This window comes from Trachymyrmex septentrionalis, unplaced genomic scaffold (genome assembly GCF_001594115.1).
Source record: "Trachymyrmex septentrionalis isolate Tsep2-gDNA-1 unplaced genomic scaffold, Tsep1.0 scaffold57, whole genome shotgun sequence".
In the NCBI taxonomy this organism is placed as follows: Eukaryota; Metazoa; Arthropoda; class Insecta; order Hymenoptera; family Formicidae; genus Trachymyrmex; species Trachymyrmex septentrionalis.
Window position 1 is genome coordinate 95,467 of NW_017305745.1, and position 12,350 is coordinate 107,816.

The 12,350-nt window shown below is 38.4% G+C and overlaps 1 protein-coding gene across 1 annotated transcript; it reads left to right on the forward strand.

Annotated features, from left to right (window-relative positions):
- The first annotated feature begins 611 nt into the window (after window positions 1-611).
- Window positions 612-10,168, forward strand: LOC108752166. Its single transcript, XM_018492835.1, has 13 exons — window positions 612-743; window positions 1,092-1,214; window positions 1,331-1,512; window positions 3,799-4,058; window positions 4,120-4,306; window positions 5,065-5,351; window positions 5,424-5,824; window positions 5,905-6,050; window positions 6,322-6,644; window positions 6,724-6,858; window positions 7,173-7,357; window positions 7,733-7,887; window positions 8,884-10,168. The coding sequence occupies exons 2-13, from the start codon at window positions 1,136-1,138 to the stop codon at window positions 10,015-10,017; spliced, it is 3,474 nt and encodes a 1,157-aa protein (XP_018348337.1). The 5' UTR covers window positions 612-743; window positions 1,092-1,135; the 3' UTR covers window positions 10,018-10,168.
- The last annotated feature ends 2,182 nt before the right edge of the window (window positions 10,169-12,350 follow it).

Consider the following 12,350-nt stretch of genomic DNA (forward strand, 5'->3'; position numbering starts at 1 on the left):
ATAGTATTTTCTTTTAAGAAAACACATCTTGCGTATGAGCCTGCTACATGTGTAACGATTTATTTTTAGTATATAAGATTATCAGTTTTTAATAAAGCGAAAGATATTTTTAATTAATAGGGTTTTTTATTTATTTCATAAAAACAATTTCATTTTACAATCTAACCATAAAGGACAGTTTATAGTTCTGTATCATTCGGAATTAATTCTTGGCACTCGGATTGCTCGATCATGTGATCAAGCTCGCCATCTGCTAACTTGCATCTCAAATTTACATTGCCGAACACATCTAACGTGGCATAGGATTCATGGGATGGTACCCTAATTCTGCTCTATAATATATGTTACGTTTACTATAGGATTTTCGTATGCGAATGCGATATTTTTCAAAAACGACTCCAAACTAATTAAAAATTTGTGTTTTATTGTCATTAGTCGTGTATTATTCATTTATTATTATTCATAAATATGAATTATCGAATCAAATTAAATTTTTTAATAAAAAACTATAAATATAAATATTAAATTAATTTGATTCATGACATATCATCACATCATGAAAAAAAATGGCGAAAATGGCTAAATTCTTAACTCGATCGGAACTCTACATGGTCGATAGCGCAATCTGACGAGGAATGTGGCAAATAGCTCTTTTTTATTTCTTCTATACGGACAAGTGGAGCGTACTAATTCATCGAAAATAATCACGGATATTCAGCTCCGCTCCCATAATTTCGCACCGAGTGAGTAAATTGCAGTCAAATGCCTTAATCCAAGTTGCCTGTCACGCGCCGCGTCGCAGACGCGATGCAGTTCGCATTTCAATTTCCGAGAGCGAACGAGATTTTCGCGTGAGCCACTGATTTGGCAGATCAGATATACCTCGATGACGATACGACGATCCCCATTGTTTATTCGCACGATTTATCAACCCCGCAGAATCCATTCGGATGCTCCTCCCCTTCTCACTTCTAAATAGAATTCGATGGAACTTCCGCGCGCGCGATATCCTACTGCATGTTTTCGTCTTTCATCCCTCGCTCTCTCGCACGCTGCAATACCTCCTCAATCTCATACTCCTTTGCTTTCAGACGAGACGTAATAATTCACGTAAATGAATTGAACCCCGCGAAAAATGAGCTCGCTACAGCAAGGGAACAGATTCCTGCCGTTCTCGAACAATAATTTACAAAGAAAACAATTGTCCATGCAAGGTACAAACTTCATAAAATGTATTGATTGGCTGTAAGTTACAGCCTGTAACACATGTGGCATATGATGATCTTTACCTATCTTGACAAGACGTCTACTCGAGATGTTCTTTCTATAGGTGGTCTTCCTCAAAGTTTGAGTGGCAGCGAAACTGATGTTTCTACGTCTAATGAAAATCTGAGCAACGAAGAGAGATATGTCATAAGGCATATGGCTCGGCAAGAGCCACAGGGTCAAGAAAATCAGCAACAGAGTCCCTCCAGATCTTCCAGTCACAAAGAGAATATACCAAATATTCAGGTGCATCCAAAGCATATGAAAAACAATAGGCTTTAAAGAAAATACACTAATTCAGGTATAAAAAACAAACCTGATACTGCATTCCACTTATTAACGTTTGCAACACTTGCAAGCATCATTTCATCCTTGTTTAATATTTGGAAACAATAAGGATGAGATAATGTTCGTGGATGTCAAGGCCAGAATCAAACTACGCATAGAAGATTGAGATTGAAGATTGAAAGATTGAAATTTGATCAATTAAAATAATAGGAGCTGAAATTTTTTCTTTGTCCTTATTGGTCAAATTTCAATCTTCAATCTCAATCTTCAATGCATAGTCTGTTTCCAGCCTAAGATGATATGCGGGGGCGTTCAGGTAACTTCCAAACACAGCCTTAAGGGAGCCAACTTGAAGAGTGGGGATATCTCGTTTCCTAATCGACAATATTGACACAAAGAATGTAATCCACTTGTTGCTATGTTTCAAAGTGTTCAATTGACCAATCGAAAGAAAGAATTGTACTAATTGACCAATCAAAAATGCTTTATTCCAAATAGGCCGCTCCCTAATCTAATCAAATAACAAATAGTACAGGACTCTTAGTTTTTTAAAAGATGATATAAAGAAGTATAGGGCGTATAAGAGTCAGCATCCAAAAGCTGAAACATGTAATGCAATGTGTTTTATAATGTGTTATTTATAGAATTTTTAAAATACATTTTATGTATCATATTATAGTTCTTACATTTAAAATTAATTACGTTGACTCTATTCTGATATAGGTTTGGAAGTGCTCAAACAGCGAACTAATTAAGGATTACTCAGTTTTAAAAAATTACGTACTGATTTGGAACAATCTGTTACGTGATTTACTTGTTTTAATTACATAATTTCATTATGTAACTGTGATTTTTTTCAGTAGGGATAAGAATCGACTGTGATTGATTTGTGACATCTTAAAACTATAGGACTTAAGGATAATATTTTCTAAAAGTCAAATAATCAGTCAAATAACCCTGATGAAATAATTTCACTGAAATTACTATTTCACGTTTTAGAACACTTTTTAGCGAAATTTCAGCAGTTCAAAAAAATTATAGTAAAAATTTCAGAGAAATTGCAGAAAGATGTTCAGTTTCAGCGATTTTTCAACATGGGTGCTTTCCAGTGAGGACACAGTCAGACATTAGAAGTACGTTCCACTTAATGCCCATAACGCTCGTGGAATTATTTTATCTTTGTTATCAAATATTAACGACAAATGATGTTCGCGAGCGTTTCAAACGTTAAGTGGAACGCAGCCTGTGTAGTGAATCGTTTCATCCTTGTTTAACATAGACAAACAACAAGGGCTGTTTTCCAGCTAGGACACAGAGACGTTACACTATGTTCCACTGTGTAAAACTTGTTGAAACGCAGTTTAGTTTCATAGTGTAACACCAGAATGCAAATATAATTATAAGAATAGAATGGGAGACTGCAATGCAGTCCATTCTATTCATATAATTATATTCTGTGTATCTATAATAGATTTATGATTTTTATTTAGATTTATTTAGATTTAAGTTATAATTTTTTCAGAATTGACTGTGTCGAGCAGTGTAAGGGACTCCGCACAATAAGAGGAACAGAGAACAGAATAAGAATTTCAACCTATCAGAAATCATGTATTGTGGAATACATAGTTTCTAATAGGTTGAAATTCTTATTCTCTGTTCCTTTTATTGCGCGGGCCCCTAACACTGTGTCATAGTTGGAATACTTGTAAGATACAGTGTTACACTATGTCACCTGTGTACCTGTTGGAAAACACCCAGATGTAATGATTCACAATGTGTTACAGTGTCTGACTATGCCCTTGCTGGAAAGAACCCTATGTTAGCTGAAAAATTTACTTTCAATAAAATTTTAGCAATTTTACTGAAATATTTCAAAATATGAAATAATTTTAGCAAAATTTTTTCACCAGGGTGAGACATAATTAAAAAGTACAGACAATAGGAGCAGGGTATAAAACCGTAAATTAGAGATTGGAATTTCATCGAAATTTAATCAATCGGAAGAAAGAAAACTAATCTCAAATTTAATGAACTTAATTAACTTCGCTTCTGTTGATTAAATTTCAATCCAATTTCAATCTCGATCTCTCTAGACCTAATTACAGCTTAATAGATTTCGATTTATATTATTTCTTGTTTCGACTGTCTTTTCTTTTTAATTGTGCTTTAGCTTTACATAAATGCATTCTTTTGCAATTCAACATCGTTTCCTTATCTAAGCTAATATGGTTTATCATGATACAGGGCAATCTACATAACAGGAATAGTCTGAAAGAGAGCTTAAACGGGTCTAACAGGAACAGTTTAAAGGAGAGCTTGAACGGTTCAAATCGGAACAGCTTGAAGGACAGCATTAATGGATCCAATCGGAATAGTCTGAAGGACAATTTGAGCAATCGCACCAGTGGTTCAAATAGGAGCAGCCTGGACGTCTCGACGAGTTCTTACAACACATTAATTATACATAACGCTAACGACGATAACTCATGGATTCCATCTGGAAGGTAAGTATTTTTTTTTATTAACAACTACAGAAATTACTTTGCATCTCTTATTTGTGAACAGGCTATCGGGCATAGTAAGAGAACACGGAGATGTGAGTTACTTGTACTGCGATGGAAAGGGCCATTCCAACAGTCCTACAATACAGTCCTTGTCCAATTTGCCACACGAAGATTACGTCCACGATCAATCAGGTGGAGGTTGCCAAGAAATTACGGATATCCCGGATGATTATCTTAATCAATCTCAGGTATACCATAGTGATTAGTATAATAAATTAGTATATAAACAATAAACAACGTATAGCATTAAATTTTTTTATTTTACTTTCGCCAAACTTCGAATACATATCTATTTCATCTTAAGACAGCAGATCTAAAAATTTATTTAAATGATGTCCAGATTTTTTACTTAAAGAATTATACTATTCTCGAATGACTTTTAACCTGGTTGTTTAGGAAACAAGAAATAGAATGTTATTTACCAATAACATATGGAAATAAGAGAAAGAAATTTGTATCTATAGCGGGTAACACTAAAAAAATTAATGATTTCTTACCTTAAATTTAATACGGATAATTAAATGTGATAGTAAAAATTGGAACACATATATTTACGGTTCTCGAAAAATCATGACGATTTGCTCTGATCATACACTCACCAAGTAAAGATACGATTTTTCCTCTCTGAATTAAACTAAAATAAAATAGAGCTTTTTCGTCTATTTCTCATGAAAGTGTTTATGTTTTTGAACAGTACTGAACATTTGAAGATCATGTTTGTATTCTCAAGAAGCAATCACAATTGTAAAGGTAGTTGAAAGCATGTAACTGCAAAGAGATATTATTTTCTGCCGTAAATTTGATATTGTTTTAAGATGAAATTGACGGAATAGCTCTACCTTTTCGCATGTTTTTACATAAAGAAAAAAGAAAACATACTGGAGACTAGGTTTTGAATATTTTTCTATTTAATTCCAATCTATAGACACGCATATACACTTCGCAGGTCTTGAAACATCTAGCAAAAGAGGTGAAAGTGCCACCGTATCCTAATAACAGTGGTAGTTTAGAAATGAGATTAGGAGAGATAAGAATAAGAGACGGTGACAGAGGGAAACAGAACGACAGCGAGTACGAAGGCAGGTCGACACCATGCTACGTACCCCCGTTGTTCAAAAACAAACACAGGTTCTTCGGACCGACGGAAAAGCTGACTGTATCGCGATCGCAGCCAGATCTATCTAGGATCAAGACGGACATCGATAATTACAAACTTCGGACAATATCGCCCCGGTAACGTAATATTTTTCATTTATGCCTCGCAATCACCGCGATGTTTAGCTAATAAACCTGGATTCTCCACAGACCTCAGACTAAAGGACGGGAGGAGTTGGAAAGGGAGACAGGTGAGATATGGCCGTCGTCAGAGATGATTCAGATAGTGATCCAGGAGAACAGCGTGTTGAAACTTGAGCTGGAGCGCTGCTACAACAAGGTTGCCAAGACGCAGAAGCTGGAGCAGGAGATAGCGAAAGTGCATCGTGTCCACGAAGAGCTTGCAGCGTCTTGTGAACGACGAGAGAAGCTGGAGCGTGCCGCTCGAATGAAACTGCAAAACGAATGCCGCCGTTTGACCGAGCTGAATCGAGCATATAGAGATCAGATCGATCTGTTGTCCGTGCGCACAGACAGCCCACCGATCGTTGACACATTGCGAAAGGAGTTGTCGCAACGCGAGCTACTTATTGGACAGCTCCTTTCTCAAAGTACGATTCGTATTGATTACATGCAAAATAGAGAGACTTTTCCCAAAATTATTATCTTTTTGTTTTGTGTGTGTTTTTAGACAAAGAATTGACCAATGCGAAAGAAAGGCAGGAAATTGAACTGACAGCCCAGCGGGCCACTTTGCAGGAACAACGTACACATATCGACATTCTGGATACCGCCCTAACGAATGCACAAGGCAATGTTGTGCGGCTTGAAGAAGAAGTAAATTAATTTATTGATAATATCGATAAGGTCATATATAAATAATTACATGAAATTCAAATTTTCGCATATGAATAATATATAAAAATAATTATATATGCAATTAAAAATTTTACTTCTTTTTGTAAAAATTAGAAAATATTGTTTTATTTTTGTTTTCATTAAATTCTAATTTATTTAAAAAAGAAATAAATTTTATAAATAATTACACTTACAACAATTATACGTTGATGTGGACACTGATTGGAAAATTATTTCTATATGTATACAGTGTCGAAAGAAACAAGTATATGTGGAGAGGGTAGGCCAACTTCAGCGTGCCTTGTCTTCGCTTCAAGCGTCTAGTGATAGACGAGAAGAGACCGAGAGACAACTGAGAGGCCAACTGGAAAAGGAGTTGCGCGAAGGTGGCGGAGGTGGTAACAACAACGAGCAAACATCGAACGGTGAGACGATCACGGATCTGAAACGACGATTACGTGAAAGGGACGAGAAGATTATGTCGCTCGAGGGTGACGTTGCGAAGTGGGAACAACGTTACCTCGAGGAAAGCGCGCTGAGGCAAGCAGCTATTGATGCTGCCAGTTTGCCAAAGTAAGTCGAGTCTTTTTTTCGTCTTTTTCCAACACACTCGTGTTTTTTCCTTACACTCTTTGTTTATTTCTGTGATTAGAGACGCAAAGATCGCTGCTTTGGAAAAGACCAGTCAGGATGCAGAGAAATTAATCGCCGAGGCTCGCTCAGAGAAGATGAAACACATGGACGAGGTACATGCCGCGCAAAAGAAATTGGCCGATCTCGAATCTAGGTAAGAGGAATATATTTGAAAATCGCAACGGTCGCTATTATTGAAAAAAATATACTAAATTTTAATAAATATTTGTTTATATATATAATATATAATAGTTGAATAAATTTTTTATAGTTTTTATAATTATATTTTAACTTATATTTATTATATATAATTCTATTTTATAGTTATAACCATAAAATGATTTATTCAACTATATATTAATTTTATATATAACTAATATATCACCTTTATAATTGATACCACTATGTCTTTCTCTGAGTGTACTTACTAGTCATTATCCAACGTAATTAATGTTTTTACTCTAACAGAATGAAGGATCTGGAGTCCAAGCTAGCCGAGAGAGACGCTATGATCAAGGTGCTGCAAAAGCACACATACGACAAAGCGGACAGCAGTAGTAGCAGCGGTGTAGGCAGCTATCCCGCCGCACATTCGTCTCACTCAAGTACGTCGGCGGATCATCATACCGCGCTGACAAGCACACCGGAACTTGGTAAAGAGAATTTTGGAAAATGAGATTTAAAAGAATACTGGAGCGATCAAATTATCAACATTACAGTCGTACAAAAATCTCCGAATTGATTAAACGGAATTAAAAATCCTTTTATAGGATTAAAGTAGACGCAAAATCGATTTTAACTTTTTTTCGATTTTAATATAAAGTCCACTGCATCACCTCTCGATTTTGCGTCTATTTTAATCTTATAAAAGGATTTTTGTTTCTATCAATTTGGAGATTTTTATACGACTGTAATGTCGATAATTGGTTACTCCAGCATCCACTTAAATTAACTCACCGATAATTCTCTTTCATGAGTTGTGACAATTTTAATAATATCTTCCTTCTCTGGTTTTTTTGCACGAAAAGTGAGCAGCGTACTCGGCGGTAGCAGCGGCTACGGCAGCACCGGCTCCTATGGCGTTACCGACAGTTATAAATATAGGAAGCAGGGCAGCTTTGAGCAGACTAGTAAGAGTCTTGATGATCAACTGAAAGAGCTAGATTCTCAGCTGCTTAGCAAGGTAAGCAGAATGAAGTGAAGCATATCGCGTGCGCTCTTTCCATCGGAAATGATTAATTCTCAAAAGCTTTAAAGTCTTGAACAGCATTACGTCATCGCTGTTGCCATCGAATTTCACTTTGCCCGTGTTGTCTCGCGTTTTTATATTATTTGTAATCATTATTACGTGCGCCGTCTGATACCGTTTACATTTTGCTCACATTAATTTTACTTGTTTTTTTTTTTCATCAATAGAGATACACGTTAATTTACGGATGATCGATATTTTGAGTTCTTTAGCAACCTTTTTAATAGTCGCCGCTGAATCATGCAAATATTACAGGTCACACATTCGAAGGTATCCTTGAGTTGCTGTGTATGAGGAGCTTTAGAGTATCTTTCGTTATCTCCACTATTTTTTCTTTTTTTTTTTCTTAATTAAGAAATTGTCTCGAGAGTAGCCAACATGTACATCCATAAAACGAAGAAGAAATCTCGAATTCAGTTGCTCTCACATGACAAATTTAATACAGAAACACGTTACATCCTGGCTATTCTCTGATTGGAGTTACTTGAAACGCATAACGATTTTAATCGCATAACAGTGTGTGATTTAACAATCTAAAATTTCATTTTTATTTTTGTACACTTATTGGAAGAATTATGTGTTATTTTTAATTTTTTCGAATAACGTTCATTGCTTTTGTACACGTGTGCGTGCATAAAGCCTTTTTTGTGCTATTTATTTTCTTTTTATTTATTTTGCCGAACATATATGTATTAACTGTTTGTCAAAATTGTGCTCGAGTAGCTAGCCAAAACAGATCTCACATTTTACACAGATTAATCCTTTTTTTTTTTCCAAATTGTTCCACTAATTCCTCTTGACTCTCCCTCACCTTCTCTCCCGTTATCCCTGAATGTGCATGTGCGAGCGTTTTATACAGCGAGCACTAACCCCTTTTCCAGGTCCCGGCCTCCTATCTGCAACCCGTGCGTTCTTTCTTTCTTGTTTCAGCGGGCACTTTGCTGTTTTCCAGGATTCTCTAATCCAGGCACTGCGTCGCGAAAAGGAAAAATACCCAAGCCACTACTGGCGGGTGTAGATAGCACAGGTACCTCGAGCACCGCCTCGAGCAAGAGCCGGCTGCTGGACGACTCGTCCGGTAGCGGAGGCGATGTGGTGTCGTCGAGCATAATCGAGTTCGCCAACGCGGCGGCCAGGCTGAAAGGTACTATCTCACGGCTATCGGACGGCGCCGGTGGCAAACCAACCGAGGATATGATGCTGCTCGAGAAGCAAGGTAGAAGTTCGCAGCGGCAACGGATGGCACCTCCGGAGATAGGCGGCGAGCCACGTCGCGCTGGGAGTCTGCCGCCTAGCTCGTTACCACGGCCGCCGAGGGCACTCAAGGCAACCAGCGCCAACTCTCGCTACTGTCGTCTGAGCGATACGGAAACGCGCAAGAAGTCGGACCCCGGACCGGGGATGCTGGACACGTCGTCCGCGACGAGCGGCGCGGTCAGTGGCGGCGGCGTGAAGATGATCCGCGACTCCTCCGGCAACTGCAGCATTGAGTACGGTAGATTCGACACCAGTGCCGCCGTCGCCGCGAAGGCGTTGCGTAGCAAGAAGAAGAACTCCGTGGAGAGCTTCATGACGAACAGCTCGCTGAAGAAATCATCAGTTGGCTCGGGGATGACGAGCAGTGGTGGCGGCGGTGGCGGCGGCGGTGGTCATGAGTACGAAAGGCTGCAGTCCGACACGATCATGATCAGCAATCGTAAGAAGTCGGTCGGCTGCGCGTTGGAGTCAGCGGTGCGGCACAGGGAGATGCAGAGCCGCTCGTTCATACCGCCGCCGTCGTCTCGCGCCCGCATGGGCGAGTACGGTCGTCTGAGCGATGGCGAGTCCTCGGTAGCAGCGGTGGCGGCGGCGGCAGCTGCTGTTCTCAAGGGAGGCAGTAACACGTTAAGGAAGCAAACGGGAGCGGGCGGCTCGTCCCGCGGACAGAGCACCGGCAGCACCGTGAGCAGCAAGAGCGGCCGCGACTCTGGCGGCACTGCCAGCAGCGAGGCATCCACGGCTTCCCTGCCGCCGACCAAGGCCAGATCGATACCACGTCCCGGCAATTACCGCATTCAATTCTAAGCGGCTTGTATTTATGCGCGACACCTGGACCGAGGGTCCAATCTCGGCCGAAGAACCAATCTCGGCTGAAACTGCCTAGGTAGCATGTGTTGGTTTCATTACGACTTTTATGTCCGCCGGTTAGACTTTAAAGGCGCAGTCGATTTTTTATTGTAAATTCTGATAGATAAATTAATTTATTACATATCTTACATGTATGTCTGTTAAAATATTTATTATTAAATATTATATATGTTAACAGATTTCACCCTGTGATGGTAATCCTCTATTTGAATCTGTTTGACCCAAAATGTAATTTATTTTCTTACTAATATTTTATTTAAACTTATTTCTCTGGTATTTAATGATTATGTTACTGTATGATCATTTTCTGTGAAATTGTTTACTTTTTAGAACGTTTTAATTATATTGACTCGAACGATATGATCGTGTAGTAAATTTTAACAGACCAGCAGGGTTAAATCTGTAAGAAAATATAGAATTCAACTTTTATGTCAGTAAAAACTTGTTAGAGCTTTCACAAGAATGTGAAAACTTTTCAGATTTGTTTACAATCCGAAACAGTAAAAATCTGCACTGAAGTTCGAAGATTCAGATGAACGAAGAAATGAAAATTTCACATTGCCGACGGATATATTTCCTAAACATATCTAGTGGTTTATAACTTTTATTTAGAATCATATCGAACCAACTTATGCTACTTAGATGATCTCAAAACGCGTGACACGGTTCGACTAGCTAATCTTGATTACCATCCATCGGATACTCGTTTCGTATCTGAATGCGACGGTTTTGAAAAGGATAAATCCGCCTTCGGAGGATTCGTTTTTCCGATAATTCAGAACAAAAGAGTGTACCAAAATTGATCCAAAATAGTTAATTAAATAGATTTTTACTAGTAAAATTTTATGAACATAAAAGTTTCATGAAAGTCTATTTAGACGACCAATTTTGGCATACTCCTTATTGAAATTTTGATTGGAATTCGCAATCCTGACGAATTCTCTCTCTCGATTTTACACGTATAATCGCGAGTCTCGAGAGAAAATCTCGGCGGAAGGATTCTGATTTGAATATTAATTAACTATTTAACTATTTAATTCTTAAACCAAAGCGCGACTACCGAACCGTTTCGCATTTCGAGATTACATGTTTCGACGACTAGTCCTCTTGAGTCAGTGTGTTTCTGAGATGAGATTTGAGCGTAAAAACGGGCACAGGAGTCGATTAGTGTGAGTCTGGCGCCGAGTGTAAAGTACAAGTTTTCGCGTTAAGTCGACATTTCTCATCAAGTCTCGTCGTAACTTAACCACGAGCTTACGGTGCGTGTAAGCAACGCGATGCGAAGGACGGCCATAACGGGGAAGCGCCTAAGCTGGCGCGTCGCGCCATTACGATTACTATTCACTATTTAGTAAGCCAATCGTCAGGCCATAACGGACACGAACACCACGACCTATTAAACTAACGTAGCGCGCGCGCGACGTAGTATATGACCTAGTCATTACCAAAGTAACTCTCTCGATAGAATAGGAAAGAAGAATTGTCTTCCCTGATCGCGTCTCTCGCGTGTAACGGCGGCCTTTTAGGGGATAAGATTCCCCTATACGAAGTGCCTTTCTCGCGGATCGCCTCACGTGCGATTCGTTTCTTATTGCAAACGTGCGTCCCCGATTTTCTTTTTCACGAAAAGAAAAACGGGTGAAGGTTTTCTATTTCGATTTTCTATTCGGAATTTTCTATTCCGATGCATATTATGATTCCTAAGCTCCGAAGAATCGAGCCTTGATTGATAATCAAATCTGGGCGCCGTAGAGGGAGAGACCGAGTCGCAAGTAGAAGGGAACTGTAACGACGCACTTTCATTCTGGAAGTTCAGGATGTTTACTACTAGAAAAAATCGAGAAGACCTGGAATTATTAGGGGATTTATTTTTACTTTCGAAAATCAGGAATTTTATCAGGCCTTAAGGTATTTTTCCATGTTGATGCTCCCTTTTAGCTTCAAAATAAGTCGCATGATCAAAATTGATGCTTGACATTCACTTGATACTGGCCTATTTTGATATTAACAATGAGTGTCGAACATCAACATGAAATTATATCTTTAAGGACATTTTTGGAATTTTACTTTTTAAATTTTATCACTTTCTTCACGAAAATATTGTTTTAATTTTTCTTGATAATGCAAAATGTTGACAATCAGTAATATGTGGCATATATATCCACATATATTCTTGTGTATCTCGCGAGTTTTTATTAAACAAATCAGAGTAGAAGATACACAAGACAATACGCAGCAATAGAATAGCTCATTGATACTATATTGTATAC